This window comes from Peromyscus leucopus, chromosome 16_21, assembly GCF_004664715.2.
Source record: "Peromyscus leucopus breed LL Stock chromosome 16_21, UCI_PerLeu_2.1, whole genome shotgun sequence".
Classification (NCBI taxonomy): Eukaryota; Metazoa; Chordata; class Mammalia; order Rodentia; family Cricetidae; genus Peromyscus; species Peromyscus leucopus.
This window is the reverse complement of record NC_051084.1, coordinates 60,934,765-60,956,806: the sequence shown is the minus strand read 5'-3', so window position 1 is coordinate 60,956,806 and position 22,042 is coordinate 60,934,765. Positions and strand designations below refer to the sequence as shown.

At 41.2% G+C, this 22,042-nt stretch overlaps 1 protein-coding gene across 2 annotated transcripts in view; it reads right to left on the bottom strand.

The window, feature by feature from the left end:
- The window catches only part of Kcnq5 (potassium voltage-gated channel subfamily Q member 5), a 543,303-nt gene that overhangs the window by 9,124 nt on the left and 512,137 nt on the right, over positions 1–22,042 (bottom strand). For both annotated transcript variants that reach the window (XM_028868060.2, XM_028868061.2), the window contains one exon: positions 16,907–17,015. In XM_028868060.2, coding sequence (XP_028723893.1) covers positions 16,907–17,015 — 109 coding nt within the window. The remainder of the gene's footprint in view (positions 1–16,906; positions 17,016–22,042) is intronic.

The window sequence follows — 22,042 nt, the reverse complement described above, 5'->3', positions numbered from 1 at the left end:
TGCCCAACTTCCGAGGACTAACAATGATAACAGCCCACATGCAAGTCTCCTGACTTACAGTAAATTCCACAGGGAGACACTACCTAGGAGAGGTGGACGTTAAGTAATAGCTTTATACAATTTAGCTTGGACCCTCCCTTTATATACTGGGACTTCCAGGTCAGAGAAGAGAAAAGAGAATGGAAGAACTAGATGGGTAAGAACTTGAGAGGAACGAACTGAGATGGGGAAGAACTAGATTGAAGGGCTAAAAGAAAGGACTAGAGGAACGAGATGGAAGATGAGGAAGAGCCAGATGAGAGAGGAGCTGATAGGGGAAAGAACTAGATAGATGAGAACCTAGAAGGGACAGAATTAGATGAGGGAATTAAGATAGAACCTAGAGGGGACAGTAGATAAATATAGAGAAATCAGGCAAGAAAGGAGCTAGACACGAGAGCAGAATAGAAGCTATGTAGAGAGAGAACTATCACAGAATAATAAAGTGTATGAACTAAGGAGTTTCATGTACATAGATTCATTTCTTTTCATCAAAGATTAATTATCAGCTGGTTGTAGTTTCTTCCCAGACCCTGGGAGGGGACTATCGAGGGGTTGGACCCCCTTAGTCCCCGATAATTACACCTTCCTTCCTTCCTCCCTCCCTCCCTCCCTCCCTTCCTTCCTTCCTTTCTTCCTTCCTTCTATGTGTATTCATATTCATATGACACAGCACATGTGTCAGGTCAGGTCTGAGGAAATCCTGCAGAAGTCCATTCTCTCTTTCTGCCATATAGGTCCCAAGGATCAAATTCAGGTTGTCAGGCTTGGTTGCAAACATCTTTACCTGCTAATTCTATGTTTCTTGGAGAAGCTAATGTATTTGCCTATCTTGGTTGTTCTTTCTAAAATAATGCATACTAGTTTTGAAATTTGTGAAAAAGTTCATAAACTATTTCTGCATTATAGTGTTGGATTAGCTAGCCACTTTTATTTTAAGCATAATTTATCAATGGAACTTGGATATAAGCATTTTTTAGGAATAAGAGATCACTCATTATGATGCTTTCCTTAGCATGAACCCCAGATTTTAAAAGAGTATTTCTTCAGCTGCTTTCATGATGCTGCTCATTTGGTTTGATAATCAGTTCCTGCAATAGTGTCATAAAGTACCTGCTAAGAGCAAAGGAGTGTGACATTTTAATTAATCTGTGCAGCCTCATTGCTGGTAAATGTTAAACCTGTTGGTGTTTTTCAACTATTAAATAGTTCACTGATTCTTATTATCACAGTCATGGATTCCAGGTGGGGAATTGGTCTCTGTTCGAAAACCTAAAATTTATAGTCTCTTGGAAAGATTAGAGTTTAAAAAGAAAATATCCATTACCTGTCTGAAGTGATAGGTTGTTTCACTCAGTTCAAATTGCTTAGCAGAAAGCATAAACGCTATCTTCTAATTGTATCATTAACCTGTTAGCCTCAAATTAATTATAAGTCAATTACTGTTGAATTGCTCATCACAGCATCCCAACTCTTTTTAACATATTTTTTCACCAATCCCATTATTCAGGAAAGGGATGTTGCATTTGTTTCTTCTTCCTTCTTCTTCTTCTTCCCTTCCTCCCCCTCCTTCTTTGTTTTGGTGTTTCAAGACAGGGTTTCTCTTTGTAACAGTCCTGGCTGTCCTAGAACTCACTTTGTAGACTAGGCTGGCCTCTGCCTCCCAAGAGCTGGGATTAAAGGCTTGTGCCATCACACTTGGCGATGTATTTGTTTCTTTCTTTTTCTTTTGTTCCTTAACTAAGACATTTTGGCAAAATTATTCAGTAGAAAGTAAAGGAAATCTGGGTGGGGCTGGGAAAATGTTTCAGCCAGTAAACTGTTTGCTGACATGAGGGCCTGAGTCTAGATCCCTAGCATTCACACAAGAACTCAGGCACATCAGTGTGTATCTATAATCCCACCACAGGAGTTACCTGGAGCTCACTAGTCAGCCAACCTAGTCTAGTCAGGGAGCTCCAGGTTCAGTGAGAGACCCTGCTTCAAAAATAAGTTGGCAATCAATTGAGGAGACATTCAATGTCAACCTCAGACCTCCACCTGTCCATGCACATCTGTGTGTGCGCATCTGTATGTACCATCCACTTGAACATGCACACCCACCACACTTGTATGCATAATACGTTATATCTTAGCTTCAATAGCACTGGGAGAGATATTCTTTCCTGCTTTCTACATATTTTGGGAAGCAGAAATACAATGATCTTAGATTGACACCTCAACCACTATGTAGCAAAGCACAATCACACCCAGGTCTGCCTGGCTCTGATTTTATGTCCTGACCTCCTATGGTAACAGTTCTGGAGAAACCAGAAGGCATAGTGGGGTCCTCAGCAGTTCCTCTTTTTCTCCCAAGGGTAGGGGAATGTGGACTTCCAGACAGGGCAGAGTGCTTCCGCTGGCTGCAGCTTGGGTGCAGTGGCCTCTGTTGTGTTGTGTCTGGCCTGACGTAAACACCCTCCAAACTGAACTACCTCTTTTTTTCCTTAATGAAGACCTCCCCTTACTTAATTGATAAAGCATTGCATTAGTTAGTTCTCTATGGCATTTATTTCAATTTGTGTGTTGCCTTTTCTACTTTTTAACTGTACATACCACAGCATGCATGGTACATTTTAGGATCGTTAACACAATAAGAAAGAAAATATGGCTAGTGTCTAAAAGAGAATAAAACTTTGGGCTAAGCGTCAAGGTGCCTCTCTATAGTCATTGCTACTCAGGAGACTGAGCAGAAGGTTTACTGAGTGAGGAGTTCAAGGCCAGTATAGGCAACATAACAAGATCCTGTTACAAATGGCAGAGCAACAACCATAACCTTAGTTTTCTGTTTCTGGGACACTACTGTAAGTGTGTCTGAAATGATCTGTTCCAAGTTTGCTCTAAGGAAGACTAAGTATGAGTGATGCTCTTTGTCTATATCAGATCTCCTTTCAGTTCTTCAGGGACAGACACATTGTTCGTAATCAAGGTCGGAGGCAGAGAGGGGAAAACCTCAGAGGTGAAGGTAAGCTTGAGAGGGTATGTATGAGTCCATCTTGCCATCCTTGCTTTCTGTGGCAGCGCCTCCTTTCTCTGGTCATCCCTGGGATGCCCCAAGTTGCCTCTGCATGTCTAACGCAGTGACCTGGATGGGAGCATACAGTATCATTTGCTGGATGCACAGCCGGGTGGTAAAGGCACAAAGTTGAATAAGACTTAGTTAGCTCTTGCCCTCTACAATGCCCTCTAAAATGCTGCATGGCTCTCTAATCGTCACACCTTTCTGGATGTGTGGCAATGTGCCAAGCAGTTTATCTGCATCACATCAACTCAAAACTAATAACTTCCCACCTTGGCTCTTTGAGTCAAGGGAAAGCTAAAGAGCTTGAGTAACCTACTCCAAGGTCATACAACTCACAAGAGGCAAGTAATTGCTGATGTCAAGGCCCACAGTCCACCAATTCAGAGAGCTGCTTTACAGGGAGGGTCAGAGGCAGGCGACTCTATAACTGTGAAAAGATTGCACAGGCTAGGCGTGCGACCTCTGACACATGCACAAGAGAATGCAAGGCCACATCAGTCACCTTCTCCATCTTCATCTCTGTCTTTCTGGAGGGATCCCTGTTTGGAATCCACTCTTCCCCTTCACTATCTTTGTTCTCTCAAAAGCGCTCTTCTTTCCAATTGCAATGTTTCCCTTTTCAACAAATACAGGGGTTCTTTGCTTATTTACATCCCACTTCAGGATGTATATTTATTACCCTCAGTGCAGTCTGTCAGTTTTGCTTAGAAATGTATGACCTTCCAGACAGCACCATGATTTTTATAATCTATTCTGTTAGCCTATGAGAAGAAGAGAGAGTAGGTCATTTTCTGGTTACCTAGGGGTGAAAAGAAGTTCATGGCTTAATAATTCTAGACCTAAAGAAGAAACAAGTGTGTTTCTGCTAGAAAGACAAACCTCTGGAAAAAAATAAACAAACAAATGCAGACAGGACCCAATAACACACAATTTGCACCAAACAAACTTTAGTTTAGAGTTTTGACTTCTGGCTGTCATCTATGACCCCTGATTTAGATAGGAACTATGAGGAAGGACCAAGAAACCAGGAATAAATTAAAATCTATGAACTGGTTTGTCAAAGAGGTTGAAGATCTTGGGGGCCTCTTCCATGTTTACGCAAGAACTCAACTATAGCTTGTTCATTGCCTGGGAAAAAAGGGAGTGTTTGAGGACATTTTTTCTAGGGTAAAATTAGGACCTTTAAAATGTATTTGATAATTAGGATGATAATAGTATTAGATTGCACTTTCTAATATTCCCTGAGAGTGGTGTACGGTTATTTTGCTGATAAGAACCTGTGATACAGAGAGAGGCTAAGTAACTTGGCCGATATTAAAAAAATCTATCAAGCATGGAATAGGAAATGAGTCAGTTTGACACCAGGGTTAAGCCCTTAATTATGACAGTCTACCACTGTCTTAATATTTTGGCACTTTATACTAGGGCCTCTTTTTACTCACACGTGCCTGGCACGTAACATACTCAACAAACCTTTACCTATTGTTACCGCAATTTTTGGATGGCCTTTGGAGGATAAATAAAAAGTTGAGAAGTCAGGTACACACTCAGCAGATTCTTCTTCACACGAGTCAGTTCCACCAGTGGACTAACACGACAGACAAAACTAAGAACTCCTCATGTCTGTCTCCTTAGACGTTGTTGGTAAGCAAGAGGCTAGGAGTGGAAGTGATCCTGTTGAACAAATCTGTCATGCTCTCATAACACCACTAGAGGGCAGAAAAGACTCACCACAGACCCAAACTGGCACCTCTTCCCCAAACTGGAGAAGCCTGCTCATACAATTTTTTTTTCTTTCTGAGAACGAAGGAACTACAGCAAAGTTAAACTCCAGGGAGAATATGTCTATAAATACACACACACACACACGTGTGTGTGCTTCTGAGGACCCAAGGAAACGTAGGTGCGTTTATTGTGTTGCCATGAGTTATAAAATCTGGCAAGAGTCTTTCTTGTTCTAGTCCTCTAAATCAGGGTGAAGACATGAATATGCAGAGAGGAGAATAATGGGAAAACAGAAGCAGCACTGACTGCTGCTGCCACCAAGCAGATGGATGGGCCCGGCCAGCAGCCAAGCCATGTGCAGGGCAGAGAGGGCCCAGCCGACTGCGAACCGAAGAGGCGTTTGATTGACTGTGAAGACAGCTCTACTTCCCAAGCTTGGCTGCTCATTGGAATCACCCAGGGAGCTTGGGCCCTGACTCTAATTCTGATTTAATTGGTCTAGGATATGACCCAGGGATTTTCGATGTTCTTGTTCTCTTATTTCGAGACAGAGCTTTACCCTGTTGCCCAAGCTGGACTTGAGTTCCTGGACTCAAGTGGTCTGAGTACCTGGAAATATAGGCTGTAGCTACCACACCAGACTATGCATTACACACACACACACACACACACACACACACACACACACACAGCTTCTTTGTAGTGCTACAAAGGATTGAACCTAGAGTCTTGTGAATACTAGGAAAGTCTAGAGTCTTGTGAATACTAACTAGGAAAGTGCTTTATCAACTGAGCTACACCCTAAGTCACAGAGATGTAATAAAACTCCTGTTCTTGAGGGCAGCCAATGTAAGAGACAATCCCCTTAAGCCTGAGCACTTCTAGTTTCGTAAGGCAGCTGGCAAACGGGCAGAAGGAAGCACCAGTCAGTCTGAGAAGAGTGCAGAACTGAAGTGTTCAGCTAGACCGGAGGAGATGGTAGGACATGATTTCTGGAGGTGACAGGCTCTGCCCCCCATCTCTAAAGCTCCTGAAATGACTATATATTCCCACCTCATGTTTCTGTAGTGCATGTGCAGTTCCTCTCTGACCCATCTCCCTACTTTGTTTTGGCTTTGGGGTTCATCTGCTCTGCAGCTTTGTATTTCACAGCTCTTCTAAAGTCTGGGAAACTCCATTTCCTGATATCTGAGTCTCCATGAGAAGCATAGCACCTAACACCTTTAAAATCAAGGGTCCCACCTGGGCCTGGTGGTGCATGCCTTTAATCCCAGCACTGGGAGGCAGAGGCGGGTGGGTCTCTGAGTTCAAGGGCAGTCAACAAAGTGAGTTTCAGGGCAGCCAGCACTACACAGAGAAAGCCTGTCTTGAAAATCAAAACTAAATAAATCAAAAAACAAAACAAGTTAAGGTCCTAGTGCTCATTCTTGAGTGACATAGAGACTTTGGATCATCAAATGCCCCTGCCATACCCTAAGCTAAACCTCTCTTGATTTTTAGACCTTAACTCAAGGATGGCATTATTATTTATAGAGCAAACCAAGTAGACAACCAGGTCTGCACGACTTGATAATTTGTGCTTCTATTGTAAGTATAAGTGTTATTCAAAATGATACTTAGTGATATTATTTTCCTGTTAATATATAAACATAATTCAAAATATATGCTTGTATTTGAGGGCACAGTATTTATTTATTTTCTGAAAATCCTGCAAAACAAGTTAGAGGAACAGACAGCTAAGACTCATCTACCCTTTTTTCATCTCAGACTAGGATACTAGTTACTAGGGAAGCTCAGGAGATCGTAGAAGCCTGACTCAGTCTCTCACTCTTTCTATTGCTTCTAGCTTTAAAAGAAAATATTTATTTATTTTACAAACTGACTGAAGCCTCCCCTCCTTCCTCTTCCCCTCCTCCATCTCCCACCCCCCAATCCACCCCTCCTATGTATTTGCTCAGAAAGGGACAGGCCTCCCATGACATATTAAGCGCCCCCCCCCCCCCCATTTAGGCTGGGCAAGGAAATCCATGAGGAATAGGTTTTAGCCATTTAGCTTTTTTTTTTTTTTTTTTTTTTTTTTAAAAAAAAAGGATTTATTTTATGTATGTGAATGTTTTGCCTGCATGTATGTGTGCAGACTCTGTGTATATTTGGTGCACGTGGAGGTTAGAAGAAGGCACCAGATCTTCCGCAAGTAGAGTTATGTATAGTTATGAGTCATCATGTAGCTGCTGGGAACTGAACCTGGGTCTTCTGAAAGAGCAACAAATGCTCCTAACCACTGAGCCATCTCTCTAGTTCCACTTTTTGGCTCTTAGTAGAGATATGCAAATCGGCTTCACTTGGATACAGTCCATCTAGTGTCCTCACTCGAGGTTGCAAGCTGGTACACCAGTTGTCTGGCTTAGAGCAAATTCTGTGGCTGTGTTGTTTCCACTTCTGGCAAAAGAGTCCCTTCTTTTCTTCCTCCTCCTGCTGTTGTTGCTGTTGCTCATCTTCCTCCTCCTTCTCCTCTTCTTTATGGTTTTTAAGACAGGTTTTATACACACGTACATATCTGGCTATCTCTTGGTATCCTGAAACTCACTATGTAGACCAGACTGGACTTGAACTCACAAAGATCTGCCTACGTCTCCCTCCTGAGTGCTGGGATGAAAGGCGTGTACCACCATGCCCAGCCTGAATTATTGTTCTCTAGCTGAAAGACTGAGGAGCATGTTCTATAGGTTTGGTGAATTTTCTTTTTAAGAGTGTAAGGTAGGAAAACTCATGCAGAAACTTGTAGATCCAAGCAAGTCTATAAATAGTTAATTTCCTCCCAAGGTTTGCTTAACCTTGCCATGTTAACTAAATTTGAGTATTTTGTTTTACTAGGAGTATAAAATTCTGCATAAAATTTAAAGTGTGAAAGGAATAAGTAAATAAGTACTCATACACTCTATTGTTCTTAAATCATTTTGTCTCAGCAACAAAAAGGAGACTCAGCTTTAAATTATAACCAAATAAAAGGTTAAAAAAAAAAAATCAAACCTCGGTGTCATCAAGAGGCACAGTCGTTTAATTCAGCCTCAGTGAAAATGTGGCCACAAGTGGTTATCTTCAAAACATAAACAGACAAAGAATGTCCTAGGGAATATATTAACTGATTTTAAAAACATGTGCTAAATGATCCTTACAACATTTGCTGGCAGCGCCCTTTACTGTGGCATGGCTGTCAAGAATGTCTCGGTAGTGATGTGAAAAACAAGCATCCATCACCTCTGTTAAAACAGCAGAGATGCCATCAGCAAGATTAAGAACTGGTGATGACCAAACAGCTCAGAGATTCAGCAGCAGCAGCAACAGCAACGTATAATGGCAAATATCACCCCTTCCCTGGTGAAGTGTTTTTATCTGAAGTACAAAGTGAGACCTAAGGATCCAGAGTTGAGACTGCATTTTAGGAAGGGGCCAAGAGAATGGTCACATGCCTGCCTCTCACACAGGTACTGGCAGAAAGAACATTGGGAAACTTTGTCATCCAACCAGGGTGACAGGGAGGTCTGATTTGCATATCCACTTCAGAAGGTTTGACATGCCATCACTGGCTCTTCAGTTACTGATCAGATGTGAGCTATTTTGGAGGAGTTGAGTCTTTGCTAGTCACAAAGAAATTCTTGACACCCATGCTCATATTAGAGCGAAAGATTGCAATATCAAGTTTTTAAAAGTGTTCTGTTTGCCATCTGACTTCAAACCCTGCTGCCTATCCTGTTTTTCCCCTCTGGAGTCCTGTTAACTCTGATGGACACTTTCCAAGGACCTCTTACTCGATCTTTCTGAGCTCTTAGCAGCACTTAGCACATTTTAACTCTTACTCAAGCTGTTTTTTGTCTCTTACTCAAGCTGTTTCCTCCAGGTCGTCTTCTGCTACACCTCCCTTGTTTCCATCTGTCTGCCAGTCATCTCTCTGCTCTCTTCAAGTCACTCTCTTTTTCCTTTGTGTCTCTTTGCATCTATTTATTTATGTATTTTTTTTTTTTTTGAGACAGGGTTTCTCTGGGTAGTTTTGGTGCCTGTCCTGGAATTCACTCTGTAGACCAGGCTGGCATCAAACTCATAGAGATTCACCTGCCTCTGCCTCCCAAGTGCACATGCATGTGTGATGGCCAGAAGACAACCCGTGGGAGTTGTTTTTTTCCTTCTGCTATGAGGATTTTGGGGATCAAACGCAGGTGATCAGGCTTGGTAGCAAGCGCCTTTATCCGCTTAGCCACCTCCCCGGCCCTCATGTCTTTTTTGGTAGGTGTGGTTAGGACAAATAAATACCAAAAATATCTCTGTTCGTGTGTGTGTGGAGGTAGGGGTTGAATTACATTATTCTTGTACTTATTCCAAAGCCACAAAAAATGGGGAAATACAACATTATTCACCTGCCTCTGCCTCCCAAGTGCTAGGATTAAAGGCGTGTGCCAACACTGCCTGGCAGTGCTTGGCTTTTAATGAGTGTGCAGATTTCTAACTTTGGCCCTCATGCTTATACATAGAGCACTTATCCACTGAACCATCCCTGTAGATTACATATGTATAGTATTGTACTACCATCCCCATAGACTACGGAGATGTTTAACATATAATATACATTATATATACAGTAATATATATATATACAGTATTAAACAGTAGTCTTTACTTCTCAATCTTCTCTTTACTTGACAATCATAGCATCTTTTCAAACTTTAGAATAAAGCACCTACCAGATAAACTTGCTTCTGTATATAAAGACTTCTCAGATTCCTGCTCTTTAAAATAGTTCAGGCTCCACCTTCAATTTTACCTGTATCTTCCTGGTTTGCCACCCTCTACTAACACACTCTTTCTAGTACTGCTTTCATTTCTGCATTTTTATGTAATTGCAGTTCACCTATGTTTAATATGCCACCCCTCAAATAACCTTCCTGGTTATAGTACCTAACCTACAGGTCAGCACCTCCCTTTTAATCACCTTCCTGGTTATTATACCTAACACCCAGATCAACCAGGTTTCTTTGTTCTACCTTCCCTGAATGCCATATTCTTTAGACCTGTTGATTGATGCACGCTTATCCTGCTGGACATCATGGCTGACCATATTTTCCTTGCTGGTCCTCATGACTGTAAGCAGGGATCTGTCTCCCTTGTTAATGTTTATCCCTGTGCCTGGTGCATAGGAGAAGCTCAGCTTATATTTTAGAGTGCATACACTAACTTCCTGGGAGGAAGTTCAAAGAGTCTGTAGTTAGACCTCTGTAAAAGAGAAGGAAGAGAGATGACTGCTAACCCTTATCTTTGCTTCTTCCTTCTCTTCTTCCTCTCCTCCTTCTGCTCTTCTTCCCCCTCTTCCTTCCTCTTCCTTTCCTCCACCATATATCCCAGGTTGGCATCAAACTTGCCATCTTCTTCTTTACCCTCCTTAATGTTGCAGTTGCATGCCACCACACCTAACTTCTTACTTCTTTAGAAGTACCTGAGTGACTGTGTGTGGGGGGAGGCAGGGGGTGGGTAGGATGGTGGGACAGTTACACCCTGAGCAGGAAGGAAGGTGAGATCTACTTGGGACATTGATTTATGATTGGATAAAAAAATTAACTTTTAATTCCTAATTATTTATCAGTCTAGATAATAGAATAACTTCAGAGGGGTCACAGTTAGCATATCTTTGAGAAGAGATGCAGGTGAACAAGGCTGTAAATATTTTGGGAACTAAAATCATGTCTTAGCAAGGGGAAAGGAATACTCCTCTCATGTGACTTGTCATGGGAGCAGGCAGAGAAGAAAAAGCCAGCACTCTTCTTCACAGTAGAAGAGGGGCAGAGGAGAAGGCACGCTGAAAGGCACTAAGGAGCCCAGTCAACTCAAGGGCTAATCGTTAGCATTGGTTCAGTGCTTACCATAAGTCAGTACAGCTCTCAACAGTTGCAAAAACTACTTCGTTTAATCTTCTCCACAGCTAGGGTAATAATATCTCCGGCCCTGTGGGAGGCACAGGGCTGGATATAGGATATTCTGCTTCCTGGATCAGATTCCCCAAGCATCCAGCTCAGTAGGGTAATGATGTAGGGTGGATGATCCATACATAGTGCTAGAATAGAGTCAGTTCAAGAATTCTTTAAGGAGCTAGGGATGTAGCTCATTGGTAAAGTGCTTGCTTGTCTGATTATGCATGGCCTTGGGCTGCAGTCTCAGTACTGCAAACAAATACACAGAAAGAGAATTCTTTGAGTTTTCACTTCTTGACTTTATTATTTCATTTGATTATTTAAACAGTTGGCTTGACTTGGGATATAAAAGGTTGCCTACAGTGAGACATAATAGGCATTGTGATTATTGCATATAAATATTAAGAGAAGTTAGGAACATAATAAAATTAGTAGCTTCTCTTGCAGTTTTTCAAAATAATGAGCACTTGAATTAGATTGTTTTAATTATCTTTAGTAGAAAAATAGCTTGTGCAGTATTCTCATTCAGACTTTTGCTTTGTGGGTCCTGGGGATCAATTCCATGGATTCACATGTGCTAGACAGGCACTCTGCCACTGAGATAATCATATGAAAAGACACACATTTTCTGCATATATAACAGCAGCTTATGCAGGAACAGTGGTCACTGAGGACCTCATTAAGAGTTACTCTCATCCTAGACATAGTAATTCTATGAAACCACACTAGTGAGAAGCATATAAACACCACATTGTCTAGTGAGCAAAGCACTTTCCCCAAGTGCCCAGTTCTTTAAACAATACTCTCCTATTGCCTTGGTGTGCATGTCTGAGAAATAACCTAGCTCACTGCAAGAAACTTCTTTTGCATTTTTAAAAGGCTATCACTCTGAGACTTTAAAAAAATCTAGTTTCATTGATAAGACTTTCAAACACTTGTTAAAACAAATATAAACCATGCATTCATGTATGTGTGAATTTATCCAATACAGTTTTTTTTTTTAAATGTGTATAGGAGTCTCTGTGTGGGTGTGTGCACATGAGTGCAGCTGCCCATGGAGGCCATAAGAGGGTGCTAGAGCTCCTGGAGCTGGTGTTACAGTCATTTGTGAGCCACTCAGTTTGGGTTTTGGAAACTGAACTTGTGTCCTCCACACGAGCAGCAATGGCTCTTAACCACTGAGCCAACTCACCAAGCCCAGATTCACACTTCTACGGTGATTGCAATACCAATACAAGCATGAAACTTGTAGCTGTCAGTGAACTTTAGAAATTCTTAGATAATCAAATGCTCTGTATTATGGAATATCACTTCAAGGTAATTTATTGACAGTTTCTTTCCTTTTATTTCTTTTTTGTCATGTAAAAAATCAATATATAAAATAACTGGCTTTATTATGATATTTTCATACATGTATACAATTTACTCCAATAACATTCACTTTCTGTCAACATCCCTTGGGCCCTTCTTCCTATTGCTGGCCCATTCTCCTTCTTTAAATAGTCCACCTACAAATTTGATGATTTTTTTGAAAGTGTGGATTCTGTATATGAGAGGAAGCACGCCATATCAGTCTTTCTAAGGGTCCAGCTTGCTTCATTTGACACACAACCCAGTTCCATCTACTTTTGTTTCTCTGTAAATGACATTTCATTCTTCATTTATGACTGAGTAGTACTCTTTGGTATGCGTATTCTACAGTTTCCTGTTGGGCCTATAGACTGATCTCCTAACTTGGTTGTTATGTGTAGCACTTGGGTGATGTTTTTAAAAGAGTGATTGGAAAACAGGTGTCTTACCACAAAATAGTCAAGGGCAAGTGGGCAGAATGCTGTGTAGTTATAATCAACTTGCTGTTGATTACCTACCTCTCAATGAAATATTTACAGAACAGTCTGTGGTAATCTTAGAGGAAATGTACCAAATCAAGTCTTCTTTTGAGTAAGGGACATATCTTAGAAATTATCTAAGAAGAGTCATTATTAACTGACTTGAAAATTGACATTGAAGGGCTGGGCATGAGGCTCATTTGTATGGCATTTACCCAGTGCAAGGAGCCAGGTTTGATTCTCAGCACTTCAATATAGCAGAAGCAACAAACTTGACAAACAAATAAAACCCATCAAAAAGAGGTAACATCCTTTATTAAAAAGTAATAGAGTCTTTTTTTAAAAAAATTTACTTATTATGTATACAGTGCTCTGTCTGCATGTATGCCTGCACACCAGGTAAGGGCACCAGATCTCATTATAGATGGTTGTGAGCCACCATGTGGTTTCTGGGATTTGAACTCAGAACCTCTGGAAGAGCAGCCAGTGCCCTTAACCACTGAACCATCTCTCCAGCCCTAGAGTCTTTATTACACGAGTCACAGTCATCCTATTTCCTGAGATGTTGGGAGAGATTAAATAAAAACTAATAACTAGGTAAGAACAATTGGTACTTTGCTGTTTGTGAGTGTAGTAATATTTTTTCCATATTGTCACCCTTGTGGTGGAATGCATATTTTTTATCTCTTGTTTTAATTTAAACTTGTCCTTTTTTTTTAAAAAAAAAACACTCTTGTAAGAGTCCCTGGGATACAAAAGACATATTCATGTATTCGTATTAAATATTCTAACAACCAAGAACAAGAAGGAAAATGTCAAAGCAAACTTGTTCATTTAGAGATGGATAATGGTTGGCTCATGCTTAGAGTCAATAAATCAACACAGAAAACTCTATTTCAGGTGAGTTGTAAGAGGTGGGTATATTCTGACAAACTTCTTGGCCAGCTGATGTTGAACTTAGTCCCTCAGGGAGAGAACACCTTTGTATAAGATTTAGGGACAAACAGCTGCAGATTTCTTTGCAGAACTTGTTGTATTGGGTAGTCTTTGAATTATGTGTCTTACAAAAATTGTTTAGTTTTTATTTTAAATGATATATGTGAGTGTGTATAGGTTTGTGTGTGTGTGTTTATTATATGTGTGTGTTTGTGCATGTGAGTGCATTGCCCATTGACTCCAGAAGAGAGCGACAGATCCTCTGGAGCTGGAGTTACAGGCCATTGTGAGTCACCTGATATACTAGGGAATGAACCCGGGATCTCTGTAAGAGTGGCTTTAACTGCTAAGCATTTCTTTAGTTTCTGAATCATGTATCTTTACCTTACATACTTCATGGATGAACAACTTCAGACTATTATTAAACTCTTTAGTCTAGTGTTTTTTTAGTTTTTTTTTTAAATAATATCTAATTATTTTAAATGAAACTTAGGAGTGATTTAAACAACTCCAGGCAAAATCAGAATATGGGGGAGAAAATATCCCCCAGATACCAAGTACCATTACAGACAGCCTCAAAGTCCAGAGCAAACACCTCAGTCATGAAGTTCAGCTAAAAATAGGGACTAAGCGCTGAGGAGACGACTAAGTAGGTAAGAATGCTTGCTGCCCACGCATGAGGACACATGAGTTCAGATTCCAGCACCTATTTGTAAGTCAGACTTTTCTACACCAGCCTGTAACCCCAACAGCAGGAGATGGGTGCAAGGTAAAGGCAGGAAAACTGCTGGGGCTTGTTGACCAGATAGTCTAACTAAAACATCATTAGCTCCAGGTTCAGTGAGAGACCCTGTCTCAAGGCAGTGATAGAGCAAGGCATATGACATTTTTTCTCTGGCTTCTGTATGTACACACTGGTGTGCAGATTCTTCTACTTCATACACTCAGATGTGCACTACCCCCACATACAAATAAGAACCATGCTAGGTGTGGTGACAGACACTTGAAATGCCAGCCTTGGGGACATCGAAGCAGGAGGATCAGGTGTTTAAGACTAGCTTTAGGCTACATTGTATGTTTGTGACCAGCCTGGTATACATGAGTCCCTGCCCTAAAAACCAAACAAAAATATAGAATCCCCAACCAAACAGTGAATGGGGGAGAGGGGAAGAGTTCTGAAAAACAAAGGAATTCTGCGAAAGACTTTACAAACGTCAGCTGATTTCAGGAAGGGCAAAGTAAATCTTAAACTGTTGCTAAAGTGCTTAAGACAGCAGAATAAATCTAACTCATTTTCTTTCTAGCAGCCCACAATCCTTTTATTACAGGCTGTGAAGCAAAAGCAAAAGTTTCAGAAGGTCTGCGGAAATGACACAAAACCATGTTAAGTTTGACTTTTATGGAGCCTGATCTGCTTCTTCGAGATAAGATTTAATGTACTTGTTGCAAGTCAGATGAATTTGCCAGCCAAACTCCCCGACCTTTATGTTAGGGCCTATGATGGAAATACTCAGTGTATGTAAAGAATCTGAAGGTGACTTACAGAGTCACCTTCAATACAACTTCCTGTGATGATAGAACATTGCCGATTTTTTTTTTTTTTTTTGTCCAATATGGTTGTCACTAGGTATGGGTGCCTTTGGCTGCTGAGCATTTAAAATGTGTATTGTGCAGCTGAGCAATTAAATTTTAAACCGTCTTCCATTTTAATTGATTCAAATTTAAATAGCCTTTTGTAATAAGTAGCTTCCATATTGGATAGTGCATTTCTTAGTCCTCACCATCCCTTTAAGAATTTTTTATTTTATGTGTATAGGTGCTTCACCTGCATGTATGTCTGTCCTCTACATAAGTATCTGGTGCCTGAGGAGGCCAGAAGAGGCCAATGGACCCATGGGAACTAGAATTACAGTGAGTTGCCATGTGAGTACTGGGAATCAAGCTTGGGTCCTGTAGGTGTTCTTAACCTCTAAGCCATCTCTCTAGTCCTATCGATCCTTTAATTGAAGGATTCTGACATTATTTCCCTACATATTCTGAGTTTCCTGAACTTAAATACATATGTAGTGTTTTTGTTTTTGTTTTTGTTTTTTTGGTGAGGTGGGGTTTCCCTGTGTAGTCCATCCAGGCTGACCTCAGACTCAACAATCTCTCTGCCTCAACCTTCTGAGGCCTGGGATTATAGACATGCAAAATCATGCCTCACTTAACTGTCACTTAGGACTTCTAGGTTGTCCATGGATACATGATAACTATGTAACTAGTTGCTCAATGTGGTACCCAGTGAGGAAGTCTGGTAGCACTATGTACAGTTACAGTGAGTTGTGGGGCATAACTTGAGACCATCCAGGTCAAAAAGGAACCTCCCTTTCTGTAGGGCAATCAATCTTTACTACATTTCTGGTTAGCTTGTGGATACAGATCATTTAAGCACCTTCTGGAGCACATACATTTTCATAATATCATGGTTTCCTTTATCCTCACAAATGTTTACTGGTAACTAATTTCTGCTTGCCCAGTGTTTCCCAATGAAACCACAAAGTCACATCTAACATCATGCTAAATGACCAACTCAAACCAGCATCAACTGATTAATTGCACTGATATCTAAGATTAGAGCGAATATCTGAACACACTAAGTTAGTTTGGATATTTTAAGCCATTTCCTGGCTTTTCGGTAAGATGTCGGAAATGTCAAGTAGAAACTCAATCCATTCACCCGATATATGCACAGATAAAGCTTCTCCACAGGGATTAAATTGGGAAGGCAGAATACACAGCAACTTGTTCATGTACATTATGAATTTTTCATATGTGAATGGGGGTTTGTAAATATGAGCTGGAGCTAACATGGGTCCTCTCTTAGCTCTTTGCCAGTGTAGAAGAAGCAGATTAAGATTCCCTATGAACAATTACTTTTCAGAAGGAAGTACGTCACTGCACAGTATCTTGGGCTTCCCATGTTCAGAGCTCAACCTTATTTCAAATAGCCTAGAGGGGTTTTCCTTTGGTACAAAATATGAGACATATGTTATTGAATAAAGGCATAAAATAATTTAAAAAAGTCTAGTTGCACCAATAAACCAAATCCTCGCAAAGCAACAAATACGATGCAGCGCACTGGTTCTTACACAATCTCCCTGGTGTGGACTAGCTTTTCAAATCCCACACACCTTTTTTAACATAGTTCATATTGAATGTAGTACAGTTCCTTATTAAGAAAAAAAAAAAAACACTTCATGAGTTAAAAAGCATGTGGATGAACACAAAGAGGGGAGATAGTTATTCCAGGAGACTTACCTGCTGAAAAAAAGTAACAGAGACGTGCCAGACTCACGCTGTTCACAGTGCTTACCCACCTGATGGCTCGAATAACAGTTTTCAGTGGCGGGGTGAGGTCCTCCACAGACACATCACACTGGCAGCCTTTCTCATCATATACATCGTCGGTGCCGAGGGCTGTGTCGGCTGCAAGAGAAGACACCACTTAACACCACCAGTTTCTGTTTAGGAAGTCCCGGGTTGTTTGTCTCATATAGGAAAGTGTGGACACATACAGACCGAGCATACAACCTGCTGCTGAGGGATAAGGCCAGCCAACTGTGTCCCCCAGTGTTAGCCTTGTCCTTCTTCTACAACCTCAACCCCCCTTTTTTTTTTTTTTTGACACGGATATTTTCCTAAGCTCTTTTCCACCTGGAAGATGGTGGTGGCGAATTTGTGTTCATCCGTGCTTTCTGCCCTGTTCCTTGGAAACTAATAGCCATCATTTAAATCGCAGCTGTTTGGAGTTGAGAAAACTGCCTTTGGACTGTGAGTTCACCAGTCTGTCTATACAGAGCTCAAACCCCGTGACACTGGCCTCATTAGCCCTGTTGCTAAACAAGTTCCTTAAGCAGCAGACTGGAGAAGCCTGACTCTTTATTACTTGCTGGACTGGCAATTGTGAGGTCGGGAGAGTTCTTGCTTAAGATAATAGAGTCAAAGCTAAGAGCAGACCATCTGAAAATCAGTTCCATATAAACCAATCAGATTAACTTTTCGGTTAATTTAACATTTGTAAAAGGAACAGGCTTATAATAAATACTACATTATTGACACTTTGTAAAATTAATAAAAAATAAACTCACATCCTTGTATTTTTATTTTCAGCAACAAAATATTAAAAACAGTAAATACATGTAATGAGTGATAGGCTAAATATATATATATATATATATATATATATATATATATATATATATATATGTATATACATCAGAAGGTTTATACAGGGAATGTTACAAAGCTGTTAAAATTGATGTTGCAGCAGCCTTGAGGCAGGGGGAGGGGCTTGGACCTGCCTCTACTAAATGTACCTCCCCATAGGAGGCTTCACCTTCTTGTAGGAGGAAATGGGGGGTGGGTTGGCGGGGGAGGCTGGAGGGACTGGAGGAGGAGGGAAGAGCAGATCTTTGATTGATATGTAAAATGAAAAAAAAAAATTTTTCTTAATAAAAAAATAAAATTGATGTTGCCCACTAATGACTGAGAAAATGTCATATTGTTAAAGATAAATTAATAGAGGCCAGGAATAATTTTGTTCTTTTTGCCTACTATATTTTTTAAAGTTTCTACTCTATTTTCTAAAGTGTGTTTTAACTTAGTAGCATAAAAGTAAATAGAGAAGTAAAAATGCACCCATTAGAGAGGGGTAATGAAGCTTGCTAGTTGGTTCAAGCCTTGTTGAGTGTTGACATACACACAGGCCTCAGACTGCCATGCTGTCTGTGCTCAGCAGCCTACTCATTGCCATGAATGGGAGAGCTTTGCTGCAAACTGTTCTGGTTTGACTGAAATCTGATACACTATTGGAAGTTTATTCATTGAGACTGTGCTTATGTCGGGAATGCAGTCACTACAGCGTTTAATTCCATGAATACTGGCTGAGTGGTCTATGCACACTCTGTGCTAAGTGGAAGTGGGTGGAGGCAGAGAAGGTGGGATTCATGCTGCTGAATTTTCCTATATCTTCTTCAGGGTCCCTTTGGCTGTCTTTCTCTCAAAAGAAGTAAGACAGAGACAAACTACTATGATGATAATGATACTTGGGCTGTCAGAATTTATCCTCCAAATTTATGTGTTGAAACTTGGTTGTTGGTGTGACAGTAGGAGGTAGGGCATTTGGGAGGTGATGGAGGCCACAGTGCTAAGGAATGGGCTTGGAAAATGTATGAGAGGACTAGAGGGCTTTTTGTCCAGGTGAGTACTGAGTTATGTGATTAGGAGGGTACTGCACTGTATCACCAGGTGAGTATGGAGTTGGGCTCCTTGGGAGAATTCAGTAATAGAGCACCATCTTGGAAATAAGAGTTCCAGTCCTTCCAGACACAACCTACTAGTGCCTTGGTTTTGGGTGTCTTAGCTTCCAGAACTGCGAGAAACAAATTTCTATTCTTAATATAATTAGGGAGTCAGGGCTTTTGGCATAGCAGCACAGACTGAAGCAAATGGCAATCATTCTCTGAAATGTACTTCAGCTCTTTGGTAAAGTCTCTTTACGTATTAGTTTTTATGATGAGATTCACTCTACAAGTTGTTGGTGGTTTTGTGTGGAAATCAAAGCTTGGATGAGATAAGGACGTTGTCTGAGGCCATGAAGTAGTAAGCGAAGCTGTGAAATTGCAGAACCTGTTATTACAATGCAGTTTCCTGAGGCTCCAAAGTCCATACACTCTCTATCGATCATCTGGTGTCAGGGAACAGGGTAAAATATAATAAAATAAAATGACAATGTCGGGAGAGACGACACAGGGGCAGACAAGTGCAGTCTGCCCCGCTGGGTACCTCCAACTTTAAACAAGAGAATACTGATTAACTCACAGCTGATGGCCTGGAAGGTAGCTAGCTTGTTTTGCCTAATTGTTCACTTATACATGACAGTCATTTGAGCCTATGCACTTCATATCCAAGGTTAGAGGCGGTTACTCCTCCTAGCTGATCCCAATCTACCGGTAGTTGCTAGAGACTATGACCTTATTTGTAATAAGGGTTTTACAGACGTAATTAAGATATGGTTTGAGATGAAATCGTGTTGGGTTAGGGTAGATAAGAAGGGCTGCAAAATTGTCTGTGTAGGAAACAGAAAGAAGAAGAAATAGGGATGCAGAAGAGCTGAAAGCAGATAATGTGATGTACTCCATTATGTAAGCTCAGTGAGTGGCAGTGGGTGGGTTCCTCCCCAGTCTCCTGAATGAGCCGACCTAGGCATACTCTGATTGTGGACCCCGGAACTCCTGAACTGTGGGGCAATCTATTTCCCCTGCTTTAAACCCCCCAATATGGGGTGATCTGTTATGACAGCCCAGGAAACGGTTTTCTCCATGGTTTCCAGTTCTTTACTCTGGGACAATAATAATGATGATCATATAGCAGTAGGATTTTTTAGAGAAATCTAATTACGTGCCAGGAACTTTAATTAACTGCCACAAACCCCTGTGAGGTGTGTCTATTATTACCCCGGGCTTTTCACAGTGTGGGAGTGAGGCACAGAAGGCTATGAAATTTGTCCAAGGACACACAAAGACTAACTAACAGAATCAGAGCTTAAACCTGTTCATCTGGGGCTGTGAGCTTCCTTTGACCCCTTCCTTTGTCCCTCTGCCTCTCACTTGACCTCTGGCTTCCCTTCTTCTCTGTTATCTTTTCTTTCATATGGTATGTGCATCTGCAACACCAACTGAAGATCCAGTTTGGAGCAGTGTAGTGAGCAGTGCTGAGCCAGCTCCCATCCTAAAGGAGCCCTGGACAGGTACATAAGCTGGAGCCTCTAAGAAGAGTGTATGAGGGGAAGAGGGAGATAAATAGACAGGGGACACATATAGAGCAGCTGACCGACAGAGCCAAGACCACCACCCTGTGAGATGCCCAGACATTAGCTACTTCTGAGCAGTAACACTTTTCAGGATTGCCAGTATAGCATTCATAAGAATGTCTTACACTCTTCTTCTAAATGGAGGCATGCGGCTGCTTTCTTTCATCTGAACTCTAGTGAGAGATACTTCTCATCCTATACTTCAGAACACTGGGGAACACAGTAGAAACTGCAATACTCATATTAATTACCTCTCTTGAAAACGAAGCACAATGTTTGGCAGCTTAAGATGCAGGGTCATTTTTTTTTCTTTTTGCTAATAAGAAACATGATATCTTTTATTGTTTGAGGATTTTCTTTACAGGCGTGTAATGTGTTTTGGTCAAGTATAATCCCCTATTCCCTCTGTTCTAGTTCTTCTCTGATCCACTATTCCCTCCCAACTTCATACTGTTTTTCCCCACTGAGTCCACTCATTGATGCCAGGATGTGAGTGGGTATAATAGGGCCATCTACTGGAGCATCCTTGACAAAATGGACTTGGCCCTCCCAGAACAGTCCATGTGCATTGTCACCAAAATCACAAAGTGAAGATAATGAAACCAGTGCTTCTGGCTGACTGCAGATGGAGCCAGGGCCCTCCCGAATGATTACATGGTGATTACCTCCTAGGTTACTGCTGCACTTCCTCAATCCCAGCTTGCATGGTAAGAAGACATATGGTCCAACTACCTTGTTGGGAGGAAGTCTAGGCTGAAAATGGGAGTCAGACACTAACTATTATTACATTCAGCTGTGGCTTCTTGGGCAGTTTTATCATACTGTTTTATAACTTGATTATTCAGGCACAAATTAAACAATTATTTCTGCTTCATTGGCTACATTTATTTATTAAGAGTTTTTTTCTATTCATTTTACATACCAACCACAGATTCCTCTGTCCTCCCTCCTCCCATCCCCCAGTCTTCCCCCCCCAAACCATCCCCCATTCCCACCTCCTCCAAGGCAAGGTGTTCCATGGGGAGTCAGCAGAGCCTGGTACATTTAGTTGAGGCAGGTCCAAGACCCTCCTCCCTGCACCAAGGCTGCGCAAAGTGGCATATTTATTGTGTGTGTGTGTGTGTGTGTGTGTGTGTGCGTGCGCGCGCATGCATGTATGATGGCCAGAAGACAACCTGGCCATCTGCTATGAGGATTTTGGGGATCAGACGCAGGTGACAAGGCTTGGCAGCAAGTGCCTTTATTTGCTTAGCCACCTCCCTGGCCCTCATGTCTTTTTTGGTAGGTGTGGTTAGGACAAATAAATACCAAAAATATCTCTGTTGGTGTGTGTGTGGAGGTAGGGGTTGAATTACATTATTCTTGTACTTATTCCAAAGCCACAAAAAATGGGGAAATACAACATTATTTTGCTTCATTTGTATCTTGGGACATCAAGTTTCTTGCTAGTAAAGTTAATAATGTATTAAAACTCTTATGATTAGAACTCTCCATGATTGTTTAGCAGCAGGGGATGGTTAATCTTCAATGAGGCTGGAGCTGTGTTATCCAGTCACATGTTAGGCTGTGAAATTTTGGTGGATGTTGGTCATGGGAGCAGAAGTTAGGGTTAGGGTTAGGCATGGGAGTCCATACCCATCAG